General features: G+C 42.6%; 1 protein-coding gene across 1 annotated transcript in view; it reads left to right on the forward strand.

The window, feature by feature from the left end:
- TNFSF11 (TNF superfamily member 11) overlaps positions 1 to 16,689 on the forward strand; it is a gene marked incomplete at its 3' end in the record, with an annotated part of 34,606 nt that extends 17,917 nt beyond the window's left edge. The window contains exons 3-5 of the mRNA XM_080660294.1: positions 10,075 to 10,120; positions 10,201 to 10,299; positions 16,268 to 16,689. Of these exons, the coding sequence (XP_080516420.1) occupies positions 10,075 to 10,120; positions 10,201 to 10,299; positions 16,268 to 16,689 (567 nt within the window). The remainder of the gene's footprint in view (positions 1 to 10,074; positions 10,121 to 10,200; positions 10,300 to 16,267) is intronic.
- Positions 16,690 to 17,917: the final 1,228 nt, after the last annotated feature.

Genomic DNA, 17,917 nt, shown 5'->3' on the forward strand with positions numbered 1-17,917 from the left:
AAAGATGGCCAGCAAGGGACGGCAGTTGTGGGTAGTTGGGGGTGACCAGGCTGGCAGAGGAGGGCAGTTGGGGGTGACCAGGCTGGCAGAGGAGGGCAGTTGGGGGTGACCAGGCCTGCAGGGAAGGGCAGTTAGGGGTGACCAGGCCTGCAGGGGGAGGGGGAGTTAGGGGGAAACAGGCTGGCAGGGGAGCAGTTAGGCATCAATCAGGCTGGCAGGGGAGTGGTTAGGGGGTGATCAGGCTGGCAGGCAGGCAAGCAGTTGGGAGCCAGCAGTCCTGGATTGTGAGAGGGATGTCCGACTGCCCATTTAGGCCCGATCCTACTGGATCGGGCCTAAACGGGCAGTCGGACATCCCTCAAGGGGTCCCAGATTGGAGAGGGTGCAGGCTGGGCTGAGGTACACACCACCCCCGCCCCTGCCCCATGCATGAATAAATAAATAAGAGGCTCTCAGATCTTTCACAAAGACTCTGATTTGATAGGTCAGGACTAGAGTCTAAGATTTTGGAAATCCTCTCCTAATAGGGCTGGACTGTCTTTAAAGGAGGGCTGTATATAGCACCTGGGACTAAGAAGGTATTGTAAGCATCCTAAGAGGCGAGAGCCCCTGGAGGACAGGACAACTATTGGTGAACGGAGTGACTGTAGTTGAGAGGTAGGATGAAGCCTGCGTGGTGCAAAAAGGTGGGCCTTGGAAATTGCAGAGAGCAGTCTGAACCTGACATGACCAGACAACAAATGTTTGCTCGAACTTTTTGAGGTTCAAGGTCTGGGAGAGTTCCATTTGTGCTCAGTGGCCCCACCAAAGTGAAGTGCCTGAAGCTCCCTAAGCTGGCTGTGCCCGGTCCTTCTGCCTTCCTGCTGTGACTTGAAACACAGCATCCTGAGCACCCCACAGGACTCCTGGCCCTCACTGCCTTCCGTAGACTTTGTGGAATGGATGGATGAATGAATGATTGGTCCTTTCTGTGACATGCCAGACCATTTTTTGTGTAGTCAGTTTTCTAATTGTCTTTCAAAATTCAGTTCAGGCATTACTTCTGAAGGAGGCCCACACTGAGGCCCAGCTGCCCATCTTTGGGGTTAGGAACCCCTACTGTGCACACCAGGCAGGGCTTCTTGCATTCACCCCGTCATTGCATCAATTGTACGAGTCTGGCATTGGTCTGGCTCACTCACGTGTGAGTTTTTCAAGGACATGGACTGTATAATGTTTAGGTTCTCTCTGCAGTGGCAGGCTTGATGAAAGTGTAAAGATCCTGTTTAATGAGTAAGCCAATGATCTCTGCCCATCCCTATTTTTTGGTTATCAAATGGCAGGTTGTGTAATATTGCTAGCAGCTCGCCATGTAAGATTCGTATGGGCTAGATAGAGGCCACTCCCAAGCCTGGTGTTTTTCCTGCCTCTTCAGGAGGGGAGTTTCTTCCCTCTTTGGAGCTTGAACATGTTAGGAACCTCGAGGCTAGAGGCCCTTCACTGGCCCTCTGCCCCTTGCCTTCCTGGCCTCATCTGTCCACAATGGCTGGCCTGTTCCTCTTGGAGTCTCATCCTAGCAGTCAGGAACCCTGGGGTGGATGTGTGAGGGTCAGCCTTTTTCAGAGGAGACGAGGTTCTGTGAATGTCAGGAGGCAAGATTATGTTTAAGTGGGAGAAGAAAGCAGAGACATGGTAAATCGCACAGTTAGCCCAAGATGCCCCACTGCAGTTACTCTGTCAAACCCTTGCATGACACTTTTTAAACAAGTACCATAGCACAAGACATTTTAAAATTGGGCTGTTTATGAAGACTAATATTGCTGTCCTAAGGCTGCTTTATGAAAACCCAAGGGGACCTTTAACTGTGGCAGAAGCTTCCCCATTTAAACCATGACGGTTAAACAATAAAAACTAATTTTCTGTTCCCAGTGCAGCCATCACACTGCCAGGAAAGCATCCCTCTGCGTTAGGAAAACAAGGGCACTCTCTTCTTCAGCCCTTTGGTGGGGAGAGTGCATTATCTGTTTGCAAAGACGTGTTTTTTCCAATCAGCAGACTCTTCCGAGAGAAATGAGCCCCTGGTGACTGTGCTGGGGGTGGGAGGAGGAGGCCAGTCCACACTGTGTCAAGCTCTTCACTGAGAATTTTGAGAGATGGTCGTGGGATGGCGGCAGCTGATTCAGTTAGGAGGTGAAGAGATTAGGAGGTTAAAAGGGGGTACTCTAGTGGGAGGGAGGTAGAATGCACATTTGGAGACTTGGTTTTGCATCAGTAATTTCTAGTAAGACAAAGTATTCAGGGGTCAAAATGCAAAGTTACCAATTTTAGTCGAGATGGCTCTTACCTTCAGGATTAGAGGGCAGTGCTCTGTCTCCTCTCTCCTCTCCCCTGCTTCCTGCTGGGACGCTGGCGAGGAGCTGCCCCCCTCTGCTCAGTGTTCCCGTCCCCTCCTGTCCTGGGACCCTGCATGGCTCTGCTCCAGGCGACCCGGGCTGACCAGCACAGCCTTTGCTAGACTGGTCATGATAGACACCTATGTCACAAGTCGTGTTCTATCTTGGCTTTGCTTTGAGGTATTTTTGAATGGTCCCCATTGATTCTTCATATGGAACTGGGGGTCTCTATCCAGGTGCATATGGGATGTCCCCCACGTTCTGTGGATTTGAAGGTCAGTGTGAGGTTTAAGGGTGGAGGGAAGCAAGAGGCTGAGACAGCGATGCTAATCCCGTCCCTTCAGTTGCTGCACAGCACCTGGTGGGCATGTTTTCTGTGCCTTGTAAACCAAGAACACCATGGAAATAAAACCTCTACAATTAAACACGAGCTGCCTGAGGGAGCAGCTGTACACAAAATCTGCAAGACCCAAAGGGCAGGATGCTTGCAGGAAAACAGAGTAGTTCCGTGTGGCTGGCACCTTTGGTATCCAGGGGTATCCTTAGAGCAGTGGGGATTAGGGGCCCAGGGGAATGTGGGAGAGCCTGGAGCAGTAGTTGTGTAAGGCCTGTTAAACAAAACACCAAAATCAAAGAAAAAAAATTAACTTCCACAGCTGAAAGTCTTTTTAAAAGAAAGGGTTTATTAGGCCATTGCCAGGAAAAGAAAGAAAGAAAGACAGAAAGAAAGAAAGAAAGAAAGAAAGAAAGAAAGAAAGAAAGAAAGAAAGAGGCTGGTCTTGGTGTCTGGAGCCTAAACACCAGCAGCATGGCCGGGTAGGAGAGACAAAGCATGCATCCTCTCGGGGTTTGCAAACACCTCTATCCATCAAGTATCAGGAGGGGAGCAAGATGTAGGCCCGTGGAGAGAGCTGCCATTAGCTGTAGGCAAAGGGGCGGGAGAAGGTGAAGCAGGCAGCTCTGGGACAGGCAGAGCTCACAGAGAACGCTGCTCCCGTGGATGGGCTGTGGGCAGCGGGGAGCCGAGTGTGACAAGAAGTGGAGGCTCCTGGAGCTGGAGGGTGCATGACTTGGAGATCTATGGAAATAGCCACCTGGACAGTAATCCAGAGTTCCAACAGACAGACAGGAATGTGAGCAGTCTTTTGTCTGAGCTGGTCCACAGCTATAACAACGCTAACTGTTCTGTTTCCTTTACTCTCTGGCCACGTAATTTTCATTTACATCCCAGAATGTTCTCCCCTTCAAGCCCAGGAGCCCTGTAAGGAACGTGGGCGTGTTCCTGAAGCCCCGGGGCAGCCACTGGAGGGTTTTCAGAGAGAAGGAGGTGCTCCCACTGGAACTCGCTCGGCCGGGAGAGGCGGTAGAAGGCTTTCCCCGCAATCCCAATGAGACACGCTGGAAGCTTGAAGGAAGGCAGTGGTCCTCCCTCTGGAGAGCAGGGCATGGGTTCCGGAGCTGTTTACAAGGGGGACATCTGCAGGACGTGTTTGCAGGAACAGAAAACTGGCTACTCATTTTCAGAAGAACCCATGTGCGGCATTCACGTGCTAACGTGGCTGACGAATACACGACTGTAACAAGTTGGAGAAGAATTACATGAAGGTTATCATTAAGATGTTAGAATAAATGCATTACATATGTTAACAAGTGTATGAACCCTGTATTATATCTGTGAAACGGGGTGTTAAATCCTTGTTCAACCAGCCAGATGTCCCTGCAGCTGCTGCTGGAGTTGTGGAGGGAGGCAGCCACCTGAGACCCTGGCTACGAGCTGGTGCCAGTGGTTTCCAAAGCATCTGGTGTACAGATTCCTTCTTCTATGCTCAGATTGACAGGCACCGCACGGACCACACAATTCACATCACAATGCACAGGTGGGATTTTCAGTCGGATAAACCCAGACTCGGGCAATTTCACCTCTTTAGGGAATCTTTACAGCTGGGGATGTCCTCAGTGGGAACTTAAATCTACTTACTTATTTTGTAAGACAGAAAAAAACACACAACAAAAACAAACAAACAAACAAAAAACCCACTGCAGTCCAACAAACTTAAGCCCAATTTAATAGCATCGCTCCTGAATTGGAATGTTATCAAAGTCTTGTTTGGGGCAGTCACCAGCAGAGTTTGCAGAAGCAGGCTTACTAGTAGCTACCATTTATGGAAAATGTTGAAATTCCCTGGAGCAAAATTCCCATAACTGCTCAAAGGAGTTGAAAATACTCATAGGTGTTCATGTTTATTCTTATACACTACAATCTCTCCTAAGTGGCCCAGACTTACCGAGATTGAGCCAGTTCTGGGATGTCTCTCTCCTCCTATGTTTGGCAAAAGATCCTAAAACCTTTAAGGAGAGGAACATCAGCCTGGCTGGTCCCAAAAGACTGAAGACATGGTCTGTACTCTTCATTTCCCCTGTCATGCCGCCGGGAATTGCATTTCTTGGATGTTGAGTTCAGGAGAAGTTGAAGGAAAGCAGAGTTAGAGACCACAGTTACACAATCACATCGATCCTTTGTGTACTTTTTTTTCCTGGAGGCGAAATTGTGAAATCCCAACATTTTTCTGTGAGTGAAACAAAAGTTGAGATTAAAAAAAAAAAATCATTATCCTTTGTTTTCCTGTCTGTTCAAATATACTCTGACAGCAAAGATGAAAAGTTAATGCAGTCTAAATAGGAAAATACTACAATGAGAAGACTTAAAAAAATGTGAAATTTCCTCATTTCTATTGTTTTTAGATGTTGGAGTGGGGGCAGAGGGCAGTTTCAAATCTGTAAAGCCTGGCAGTGGCTCCTCAGGCTTGTCAATGTTGGACAGCGTCCACTAGGTGGCAGTGTGTTAGAAGATTTCTTTTATCCTTGACTTGGCAGAGGTTTCTTGGATGCCTACCAGTGGTTTAGTTTTCCTTTTTGTCCTGTTTCGAAGGGTGAAATGAAGCTATCACAATTTAGGACCAATTATGCTTATCTAAAATTACTTAAATTCTCTGAAAAGCCTACTTGTTACAGTGTAACCATAAATAAGTTCATTCATTCATGTGAATTTTCTTAGTAACTTACAGGTATTGTCATGAGTACTTTATAGAACCCGGAGGGAATTCCTTTTGTCCCTTGCATGTAACAGATACTAAACATGCTGTATTCTGAGAAGGCAGATTTGTGGTCTTTCCGGGGAGCAGGACACTGGGTTCTCGTTAGTGGCTCTTAGCCAAGAGAAGAATGCAGGGCAGGCCTCCTGCCCAGCTTCCTCACCCTGGAGACTGCTTCTAGTTTCTGCTGGAAGCTGTTTGCTGGGAGGTGTGTCCAAGCTGTCCACACTTCTCTGTAAATCTGTGGGCATTCTGATAGTGTAGACAACATATACTTGCATTGGATGTTTATCCAGAGGGTTTTTAAAAATTTATGTACAAATGGATTTAAAATAAGATAAAATGCTTTCTAAAAAGACCTCTTGCATTTGAATAATTTGTTCAGAGGAGAGGAATTAGGATGTTCTTTGTAGTGTTTTTCCCAAATTAGATCAGAACTTTTTGAATTTAAAGTAACCAGAAACAATGCTTGAAAGATAAGATTGGGGAATAAATAACTCTGCAAATTTTAAAACATTCCAATTAATGTGACAGACGTAGAGGAACAATGTGGATGAAAATGAATGTAAATTCAAAGCATAAAAAGTAAATGGAATTGTCAGAGTGAATTTGGATAGTGCTTCAGAAGGAGTTCCTATGATCTTGAAAATGGAAAATATTAATTAGGAGGGACTTTGAGAATGATCCATGCTTGGATGTACATAGCAAAGTATCTGACTTTGGGAGAAATTGCTTCTGCTCTGTGCAGTGGACTTGGACAGGATACCCCCTCATGCCCAGGACCTGCATGGCTTAGTTTGGGGGTTCACCAGACGAGCCCTGAATATGGCTCAGCCACCTCTAAGCCCATTGTTTTCTGAAGCCCCTGGGAATTCCGAGACCATATTTCCTGATGTGGAGTCTCCTTTTTGTCAGATCCCTAGTCAAGCTGTGCCTCATTTCCTAGTTATTACTTCAGGGAAGGAACCACCCTCTTGACGGGTGTGAGGAAGGGAAAAAAAAAAAAAAGATTTTTTCCCCCTCTACCCTCTGTGGTTCTCCAGTTGGAGCCCTGTAGCTTAGACTGACAAAGACAGATGAGCAAGAGAAAAGTACGCAAGTTTACATGTTTTATGTGACATGGGAAACTTCATAAGGAAATGAAGACCTGAAGAAATGGTTAACTTGAATGCTTATACTAGGTTTGGTGAAGAGTGGAGAGGTGTGGGGAAATGTGATAGGACAAAAGGGCATGAGGTAAGGGCAGCAAACTGGGGGAAACTTAGCAAGGCCTTCATTCTGATTTTTCTCAGCATCCTTTGGGCTTAAAGAAAAGGATGTTCCCTTCCTCCAGGTTTGGGGAGCATCTCTCACATGAGGTTCTTATGACCTGCTTCAGGGAATAAGAAGAAGGTCAGGTAGTCAGTCCTTCCTGCACCTGATGCCTCTCAGATTCCTTTAGCTTAAAGTATTCAGTATGCCAAGGTACCATTTTTTGGGGTGGTGTGTTCTGAAGCCCATCACTGGCTATTAATATTTCCCCCCCAGCTTTCAGGAGTAAGTGTGATGACTATATCTTAAAAAATGGGTATGGACTTTTAGCTCTAAAAAAGAGTCAAAAGGCCTAGGTTCAAGTCCCAATTTTATATGGTGGTTTCTTATTCTCTCTCTGCCTCCTAAAAAATGAGGTTAGTAATAGTTACCCAGCCTCTGAATCAAATATGATAATGTAAGGGAAAACACTGTTGGCTATGAACATAAGAAATGATTTCATTTTCAATATGTGGAATATGTATAAGTTGTGAGAGTATCATAAATCTATAACTAAATAGTGATGTCACCAAACAACTGCTCAAGGGAACACTGAATTAGTAATAATGTTTCTCACTACCTGCTACATATTAGCATCACCTGCCAAGCTTCTTTTACAAACTACTAAATCAGTATCTAATTGAATTAGACTGGCTGGGCTTGGGGCCAGGGCACCCTAAAAGTGTAGGCTTAGAAGAATGTTATTTGTGGTTTTTATCTACACAGATAAATAACAATACTCTTAGGATGCAAAAAATTGGGAGCGGGTGAAAATACAAGAACAGATATTGAGAACACACTTTTTTTGTAGAATGAGGTTATAGACACATCATGTAGCCCCCTTTCATATGAAAACTTCCCTGTAGAGTTTCAGAGAGGAATTGCAATCCCTGGATACCCAACAACAGATATAACATGAAAGCAGCATTGCCTTATGAGTCTTCAGCTAGAATTTTAATTCATCCAGGGTTATGACACAATTTCTTATTTTTTATAACACACATTGCAAGTGCTTCTGGATGTTGCTGGTTATTGAATTTTCTTGTAACAGAACAAATCTGTGACAGCTCTGACCTAGAAACCACTGATTAAATGGGCAGGAGAACTTCATTCCCAGGTGGGAGAGAACAAATTTTTCCTGCCAACTAATCAGTGACTGGAGCCTGCTGCTTCTTTAGCCTCCATCTCAAGCTTGGAGAAAATCTCAGATTGCCCGTCTCTGGTGTCTTTTGGGATGTGAGAGAGAGGGATTGCTGTTCTCAAATTGAGGCCCCAGGCCAGCAGCACTAGCTCACCTATTAGAAATGCAAATTCTCAGGCCCCACCCCAGACCTGGATCAGAGACTCTGTTTCAACATGACCTCTGAGAGACGGTGATGGATGCTCAAGCCTGAAAACCACTGAGCTCCCACAAAGGCTCTTTCCATGTTTTTCTCAACAATAAGTGTGTATTTCTCAGTGGAGAACCCTGAAACAGGAATTTGTAGACCATTCTTGGCATGGCTTCCTCCTCTGCTCCTCCTTCCCTTTGATGATGAGGCACAGCAGGGCTACAGGGAAATGAGGGGTAGACGATTTTAAATTACTCTGTCATCAAGGTTCCTACTCCAGTGTTTCAAGAGATAGTAATCAGGTAAACATATATTGTATATATAAATGTATAAAGATATATTGTATTATAAATGTATACCCATTATAAAAGTACAAGGATATCTATACATGTATAATTATATATACATACAGATATCCATATTTTACGTAGGTATATAAAATTTATAGAGATACATTGTGCATATATAAAATCTTTGCTGTAAATGCAGCAGAGACCAAATCAGGAAATTCTATGTCAGGGTAGAACTGGAAATCCAAAGGCCATGAGAAGAGATGGGAGATAGGAGGTCATCAGGGGAAAGAAATAAAACTTGGATGGAGTAGGGAGAAAAGCAATGCCTGGTAAGGGCCTCTGCCTTGCACAACTCAAGAGGGGCTACGATTTGCCTAGAATTTCCTGCAGCTGTGCAGTGCAGTGCCCTGGGTCAAAGCAAGGACAGAAGGTGGCCCTGGATACACCCCTAAAGTTTCTTTCTAATAGTCAGTCACACTGTGATTTCTTCAGGACTTTAGAACAGGCACCCGAAGATTGCTGTGCTGTCTCCTCTAAGGGTCTTTAAAACTTGAATAGATTCTCATCTCTCGTGGGGGTCCGAAAGGCAGAGAAAAGAGTCAGTGTTGTCTTATCTCTACAACACTTCCTACTGTTAACAGTTGAAGTTGTGTTGTTGGGTCTATGTATCTATCATCTATTTATCATCTTTCTCAAAGCGATTCTCTCCAGGCACTCAAAGAACTTAAGCTCCATGGCCTATCCTTTAAACACCATGGAGGGGGATGTTCAGCATGCATGCTCATTTCAATCACAGAAATTAGGATCTCTCCAGAGCAGTTCTGGTATTTACGCTCTGCTAAGTGCCTACGTGCGTTATCTCAGTGACTCTTCACAATTACCTTATGATAGAGTTGCTATTAATATCCTCAGTGTAATAGGAAGCTGATTCGAACTGAGCACGGATTTGAACTGAGGTCAAAGCCCAAGGTTTTATTCACTCCACCTGTTTAATGGTAGCTAAGGTTTTGATTCAGGTGAGATGGAATTACCTGTTGGGTCCCTCATTCGCAGGGCTCACGTTGAGATATTCAATTACCTACACTCTTTATGGACTTGTGTTCTTTCCTTTTCTGACTCATGCTTCTAAACCTCTGTTTGCAGCATTATTTTAAGTTAATTATTGGTACTCCAAAAGCTCTTAGACTTCCAAGTAGCAATTTAAACATTGTGACTTTTTAAAATAAAAAACTAACCACTGGTAGGTAGGCATCATTCTGTTTCCTGTAGTGTTATAACAGAAATTCACTAATGAAATAGATGTAAAAAGAACCTCCCTAAAATTTAACACTGTCCTGTATTCTGTGGTAATTATTATTTTCCTATTAACTTCATCCCCATCTGTGTAACTGTTACAAATTTTTAATTATGTTCAATTATTCTATGTTTTATAATTTACATTGTCTTTCATTTCCTCTTATTGTCCAAAATATTTTGTTAGCTAGTATGTGTGCAGTCTACTTTTTTAGCACTTCAACGTAATTTTTTGGGCTGCACTCCCCTTGATAGCTACCTAGAATAACAAGGAATTATACTCCCTGTGTACTTCTGGCTTATTTTAAAGGAAAGAGGATTCATTATGATATGCCCAACAGCCCTAAATTCTTACTGCTTTACTGAAAGAATGTGTAAACAAATTTCTTTCTTTTTATTTCAGGAATTACAGCATATTGTTAGATCTCAACACATCAGAGCAGAAAAACGTAAGTTTGGATCTGTATGAATACTTGAAATTCCATAAGGTCACTTGTCTTTGGGCTAACATGGTTTCTCTCATATCCAGCTACAATGGAAGGTTCATGGTTAGATCTGGCCAGGAGGAACAAGCCTGATACTCAACCTTATGCTCATCTCACTATTAATGCCACTGACATCCCATCAGGTAAGTTTCATTTGCATCCAGCTTGAAAAATATTTCAAGAGTCATTTATCAGCCCCATTTGAATACTCAAACCTATTATTAACCTTTTACCCAATTTTTGAGAGCCCTTAACTTCAGGATCAGAAGAAAGACACTTAGTCTTCGATTGGTGATCCACACTGTGGAAACAGTGATTGGCAAGCATGTCAGAATGGACATTATTACTATATTAATTTTCAGATCATCGAGTGGTTTATTTTAAACTAGAGGCCCAGTGCATGAAATTCATGCATGGGGCGGGAGGGGGGGGTCCCCTTAGTCCGGCCTGCATCCTCTCGCAATCCAGGACACTGCATGCATCAGTGACCATACTTTTCATAGAGGTGAAAAGCATCTTGGTGTTGTATGGGCAGCTTATAATAAGGGCAGCTACATTTTTTTGCCCTTATTATAAAAAGGCAGTAGTACCATTTTCCCATTCTTATGGGAGGAAAAACTGAAGCAGAGAGAAGTTAAATAATTGGCTTTGTCCCACAGTTATACGTGTCAGAATCAGGGCTGACCACAAAATGTGCAAGCCACAGTCCATGCATGTCATTGCTGCATCATTCTCTTTTTTCAGTGTTAGAGTAGCCTTGCCAGGTTTTAATTTTTAAATCTAAGAGACTGTTCCCAATAATAAGGTAGGGTCCCTAGGCCTGGCCGGTAATCAGGGCCATCTGCAGGGTGACTGACGGACAGGGCCATGGCGGGGGCGGGGGGGCATTGGCATCTACCTTGGCTGGTGGCCTGGCACCACCCTCTCACTAGCCGCCTCCCCTGCCGCCGCCTCCACTAGCCACCCTCTGGGAGGGGGAGCATCTGCCCCCTGGTGGTCAGTGCATGTCATAGCGACTGGTCGTTCCACCGGTTGTTCTGCCATTCAGTTTATTTGCATATTAGGGTTTTATTATCTAGGATGATTGCCAATTAAGATTGCATAACTGGGAAGGACAATCCCTTATTATGCTCATCTATATTTACCCAAGCTAAAGTTGACACATCCCCATTGCTTGCCTGTGAGGTACATGAATTTACCCAGTAGTCATATACTCAGCCATCTCCTGCAGAATTCCAGGTAGATGCTTGACAGAGTGATATTTAAGAGGCAGTAGCCCTCTTTGAAATGAAACATATTTCTCCTTCTCCAGAGGTTATCACTTTCTCTGAGGTGGGGTGTGGGGGTGGGGGAACTCAGCTCAATAAACTGGAGACCTGGTTATCTTTTGGAAATGAGGAAAGCCAGAGCTCTGGGTCTACATCTACCTGCATGCGCCAGCTATTTCATCATATAATCCCCACTGCTTACTCCATCCTGGGGTATTCGAGCACCAAAAATATTATAGGGAACATTATGATCGAGTGACAGTTGAACATTATTATTATTATTATTATGTCATTTATTCAACACACACTATGTATTAGGCTTTTCACTCTGAATTCCTGTCTCTAATTGTTACTACAACCCTACAAGGTAGTGGTTATTTCAGATTTGCAGACAGGGAAGCTGAAGTCTCACATAGTTTACCTGCTCAAGGTCATGGTGTGGCAGGATTAGAAGTTGAATTCCACTCTAGTTGATTCCCAAGTTTATGCTTTTAACACGATAGGTTGTTATCTAAGTACCTTGTTGCCAATTGGATTAGTCAGAGGGAGAGAAATTCATGTTCCTCTTTTTTTGTAAGAAATAGATTTCATAGGCAGGGGATCTAACGCCTGACTGCCTGGGTTTGTGGCCCCACTGTACTGTTTACTGGCTGTGTGACTTTGTGCAGATTATTGGCATAATTTGTGCCTCAGCTTCTTCACCGGGATGGTGGTAGTATCTACCTCATGGGGAGCTATGAATACTTAATGAGGAATGCAGTAACATTCCTTTATGGAAGCTGACATTTAGTAAGTACCCAGTGAACATAATTTGTTATTGTTATTTGAGTTTAATTAAATAATTATACATATTCCACTTGGTTCTAAAAATGATTTAAGGCAGATATTTCTTCGAGTTAAAAAAAAATTCAGGTTTTAGTAAACAATTTTGAAGCCACTATCATCATAGCATGAGCCATGGAGGGATTTTTTTCTGACACCAGGCATAGAAAGTGAGAAACCAACTCTTTAGTTTTTAGACGATTTTCTTAAACTATCTATCCTGTTCCAGATACTTGCTTCATAAACAAATTTTCTTTCTGTGTGTGTATGTGTGCCTTACGGTGTAGCTACACAAACTTTCTGAGTGTAAAACTATTTTGCATGTAAGCAAAGGCAATCAAATTAATACTTGACGTATCAGCTGTGTGTGCTATGGACGTACTCTGCATTTATCTCTTCAGTTCATTTCAAAGGGCATGTGAAAAAATACTGCATTGAACTGTGCCAGAGTCTGTTTGCCAAGAGCAAGCACACTGCAGTTTCAGAGTTCTCTCTCCAGGCATCTCGAATCAAATCATTGCCAAAAAACAAGGCAACATTTCTGGTTACTTTCCAGTGGCTATGAAATTCGAGACTGAGTGATATGAATTATTGTATGCTTCTGTTTAAGAAAGTAGAATTTGCTCCTCTGGCTGGTCAATAAGCCCTTGAGTCCATCTATCTCCCAGTTTTGGCCAGTACTAGATGCTTCACAGGAAGATGTCTTTAATTTTGCAAGTTCATTTTGGGCCTCTGCTTCATACTTATTTACACATAAGAAAAACCGAAACCTGCAATATATTTTTATTGATTTCAGAAAGGAAGGGAGAGGGAGAGAGAGAGATAGAAACATCAATGATGAGAGAATCATTGATTGGCTACTTGCTGAATACCCCACCCTGGGGATCGAGCCCGAGCCCGCAACCCCAGTATATTCCCTGACCAGGTATATGCCCTGACTGGGAATTGAACCCATGACCTCTTGGTTCCTGGGTCAATGCTCAACAGCTGAGCCACACCTGGCTGGGCTGGGAAAGCTTCTTGAATAAAATACATTGGGAAGTATTTTGTGAGGCCAGAATATGTGGCTTTCTTTAGGGAGACCCTTGGACTAAATATTTGTAGCTATCTCTTCTCCAACATCTAACAGCAGTGACCATAGAGACTGGGGGAGGGAGCTGGGATAAGAGGCCATCAGCATGCTTCCTTAGGGATGGAAGCCCAGATCTGCCAGGAGAGGCCTTCACCCTGATCACAGCACAATCTCATCCTGTTTCCCACTATTGTCTGTTCAGGAGTCCTTTCCCCTCAGTACATTGTGTGTATTCCGTCTGCTGCTCGGACAGTTCCCCTCACGGACAGTGCCCTCCCTTTCCTCAGCCCACCTGTATTTGATCCAAGTCCTCCTGTCCTCTGGCTCCTGGTTTCCTCACTGGGCTGAGCTCTCCTGCTGCCACTGATTTCTGAGCTTTCACTTTCAGTTGCTTTAACTGAACTTCAACCATGTGCTATGTGACATGCAGAAATGAAAATGTCATATTTTTTTGTTGTGTATGCCCATTCCTCATTTTCTCCACTACTTGTGTGGTTAGTGCCTTGAGGGTACACTGCTTTATATAATTCTCAATTTTGGACAGAGGGAATGCCCATAAAAAGCACCATGGTCATTTATTGAATGATTGATCAATTAAATTGATCAGTGAATGGATGAATAAGTGGATAAAAACAGAGGTATGCTTTGTAGGAAATGACACACCTTCTACCTGATTTTAGCTAATAGTGGGAGTGGTATGTAGTCAAGGGTCCTGTGTTCTCCCCTCTCTAATTCATATTCCTTCCTTGCCTTCCCAAGCCATATCTCTGAGCCTTTGGTTTAACACCAGCTGCTCTATCCCATTGAGAGGGTATACTTCACCTTTGTCATTCTGCTCCTCTCTAACAGCAATCATAGGAGATAAACTATAAGACAAATAATTTATTGTATAAGTATTGAATTCAGGAGTAGCATAAAAAGGAAGGAAATGAAATAATTTGAGATGGGAAACGTCTTGAATTGTGTTAGCTTTGTCAATGGGTTGTGTAGCTCTGTATCAGTCTGGTGGAATTACTTGCTAGTATTTATGAGGATGTGATGAATAGTCTTGTAGTCTCATCTTGACTCACTTGGGACCATGGAATGACATTTACATCTGGAATGTTTTAACTTAGGATGACCTGAGATAGGACCTCCAATGAAAAAGGACTTGTGCTGTGGTGGGTCCTGGAGGTAGCTGTGCCTGTAAGGTTTTGTAAGGCTTGTTCTAACGCCCTCCCGTGGATGAAATGTGGGTTTCAGTAAATATATTGTCCCCGGACAGAAGGATTGGAACCATTGGCTTTCACTCCACAGGCCTAAAGATGAGTTGCCTCACTGTAGCTTGGCCTCTGTGCACCCCCCACCCCTCCCCATTTGCTCCACCACCTGGCTGGTTTTTGGAACCATATGCTATTGAGGTCTCCAAGCTGCCTAGTGGTCCTACAGAAATAGTAGAGAATTCTCCTTTTTGTGGCTTTCTAGAGAAAGCTGCAGGTGCTCAAGGCTCCACAGGATTCAGACTAGTCTGGGAAGATGGCCAGTATGGATTTATGATTCTGCGAGAATCTCCCAAGGAGTCACTGTAACCAGAGGGTTGTCAGCTCTGATGGATCTGTGGAATCTACTCTAAGCTTAAGGCCCACCATGGCCCGATTCTTTGTGTGGGTGGCAGGCAGCTGTGGACTTCTCCTTAGCTTCCTTGGCTTAGAGGCTAATCCCAACCCTGATCTTAGACTCCTCAGCTTTGTCTTGCCTTGTTGAAATCTTAACAGACGATAGTCCTCATTTGGCACAAGTATTTACTAGTACTAGGTTTCTGGGGGAAAATGTATTTTTGGATTTTCCACAGCATAACAACTTTTTCCCCACTAGTTGATACCTACTTGAATAATAGGTGTCTACATAAGCACAAATGATTGATTAATTCGGTTTATCATAGAGGTATTGACAATTTTTAGAGACCTAAAAAGATACACTAAATCCCTAAAATGTTAAAAGCATTGGACACACTGCTGATTTAGAAGATTCTTTAGAAACTTTTACTGCTCCAGAACAGTAGCATGGGGATAGCTGTCACCACATTTCAGGGGGAGAAGGGACTAAAAAGAATTCTGGTCTATCAGGAGGTTTTGTGATACTTTGGTCACAAAGGATCCTATTAACAAATGTCACTCCAGTAACTTTCATAAAAAATAAAAATAAATAAAACTACAAAATAAACAAAGGATCCTGTGAAGTTGTGAAGCTGGGGAGTGCAATGCCAGGAGTAGCTCTTTTGTGAACTTCTCTGGGAGCAACTTTTCAATTATGTGAGACTGGGAGGTATTTGGACTGTTGGAGGAGGGGGAAATTGGTGGTGATAATAGAGTTTTAGGAGTTTGACCTTTTAGTCAAAGTTACTGTAACCCTAACTTTCATCTCCTTCTACATACCATTTCCCATGAGTTAAAAGAGAAGATAGAATCCTGTGAAGTATGAAAGTTATGTATGCTTATTTCAGGCTTCCTCTCTACTGCCTTTAGCTCATTCTCTTCCTTCAACCTTGAATGACTTTCTGCTTCTGTTGGTTGCATCCTATTTCTCCTTTGTGTTCTCAGGTTCAGTAATAACAAAGTCACTCTTGATCCCTCTGGGGGACCATCTCTCCTTCTTTTGTATTTCATTAGCAATTAGCTGCACCTCTCCTGTCAAGGTTCATGACTTGCTTCTTGAACACATACTATACTTAACCCTGAGGGAAGGAAAAATGAGTTTTTGTCTTTGTACCCTTTCAGGTGCCTAGCAGACAGCACTAAGTACATCTTAATGTATTTCTCCACTTTTAGAAGATCAATTCTGAAAAGTTATTCTCCTGTTGGAACAATGACTGTTATGCCATGTATTTTTTTTATTAACCTCATAGAATTGTGAGGATGTCCTTGTCATTGAAGGGGTGAATTTTAAATCACGTGCCTCTTCCCTCCTCAGGTTCCCACAAAGTGAGTCTGTCCTCCTGGTATCATGACCGAGGTTGGGCCAAGATCTCCAACATGACTTTCAGCAATGGAAAACTAATAGTCAACCAAGATGGCTTTTATTACCTGTATGCCAACATTTGCTTTCGCCATCATGAAACTTCGGGAGACCTCGATACGGAGTATCTTCAGCTGATGGTCTATGTCACTAAAACCAGTATCAAAATCCCAAGTTCTCATACCCTGATGAAAGGAGGAAGCACCAAATACTGGTCAGGGAATTCTGAATTCCATTTTTACTCCATAAATGTTGGAGGATTTTTTAAATTACGGTCTGGTGAAGAAATAAGCATCGAAGTATCCAACCCTTCACTACTGGATCCAGATCAGGATGCAACGTACTTTGGGGCTTTTAAAGTTCGAGATATAGATTGACCCCCATTTTGTGGAGCATATTGTATATTTCCTAGGATGTTTGGGAACTTATCTTTTAAACAAGCCAAGAAAGATGTACATAGGTGTGTGAGACTACTAAGAGGTATGACCTACATGGTATAAGAAGACTCTATCCAGCTTTTGACTCTGTAGACAGCATGTGTATTTATAGCAAAGGGAGATGTTAGACTCAAGGTGTGTTACAGTCTGAAGGCTTTCTTACACAATGGTTTTAAATTTTGTAATGAATTCCTAGAATTAAACCAGATTGGAGCAGTTATGGTTGCCTTTATGGAAAACTGCATTTGGGCCACAAGCGGGGTTAATTCTCTGGATCTAGCCCTTTTTTATGTGCCACTGTGCAGCAGAAGCAGAAAGGGTGTTATCTAATTGCAAGGGGATGACCATCAGGGTTACGTTCTTTTGAATTGTCACATCATGCTGGAACCTGCAAATAAATACTTTTTTTCTAACGAGGAGAGAAAATATATGTATTTTTATATAATATCTAAAGTTATATTTCAGATGTAATGTTTTCTGTGCAAAGTATTGTAAATTATATTTGTGCTATAGTATTTGATTCAAAATATTTAAAAATGTCTTACTGTTGACATATTTAATGTTTTAAATGTACAGACATATTTAACTGGTGCACTTTGTAAATCAGCTGGGGAAAAATTGCAGCTAAGGGAAAAATATTGTTTGTTAATATCAACTGTATTATATTTCTTCATTCTTTTTAACTTAATAGATTTTTCAGACTTGTCAAGTCTGTGCAAAAAAAACCAACAAAATTAAAATGGATGCCTTGAATAATAAGCAGAATGTTGGCCACGAGGTGCCTTTCAAATTTAGAAGCTAATTGACTTCAGAAAGCTGACATCACCAAAAAGCATACATAACGGGAGACTGGAATCTATCAAGAGTATTTATATAATTATTGAACAGGTTTTTTTTTTTTTTTCTACAAGTGCTGCAAATTGTAAATGTTGTTTTTATTTTAAATGGAAAATGTATCAGTGGCTTATCAGCAAAAGAAACCCTTTTTTAATTGAGTGAAAGTTATTTTATACTGTACAATAAAAACATTGCCTTTGAATGTTAAATTTTTTGGTACAAAAATAAATTTATAAGGAAATCTGCCTGTGATTTTGTGCTTCTCTTTTATATCTGTGATCTTGTCCTCTCCGATATGGTAATGTGGCTTCTATCTTTCCAAAGGTTACAG

Source organism: Plecotus auritus (genome assembly GCF_963455305.1).
Source record: "Plecotus auritus genome assembly, chromosome: 3".
NCBI classification, from domain to species: Eukaryota; Metazoa; Chordata; class Mammalia; order Chiroptera; family Vespertilionidae; genus Plecotus; species Plecotus auritus.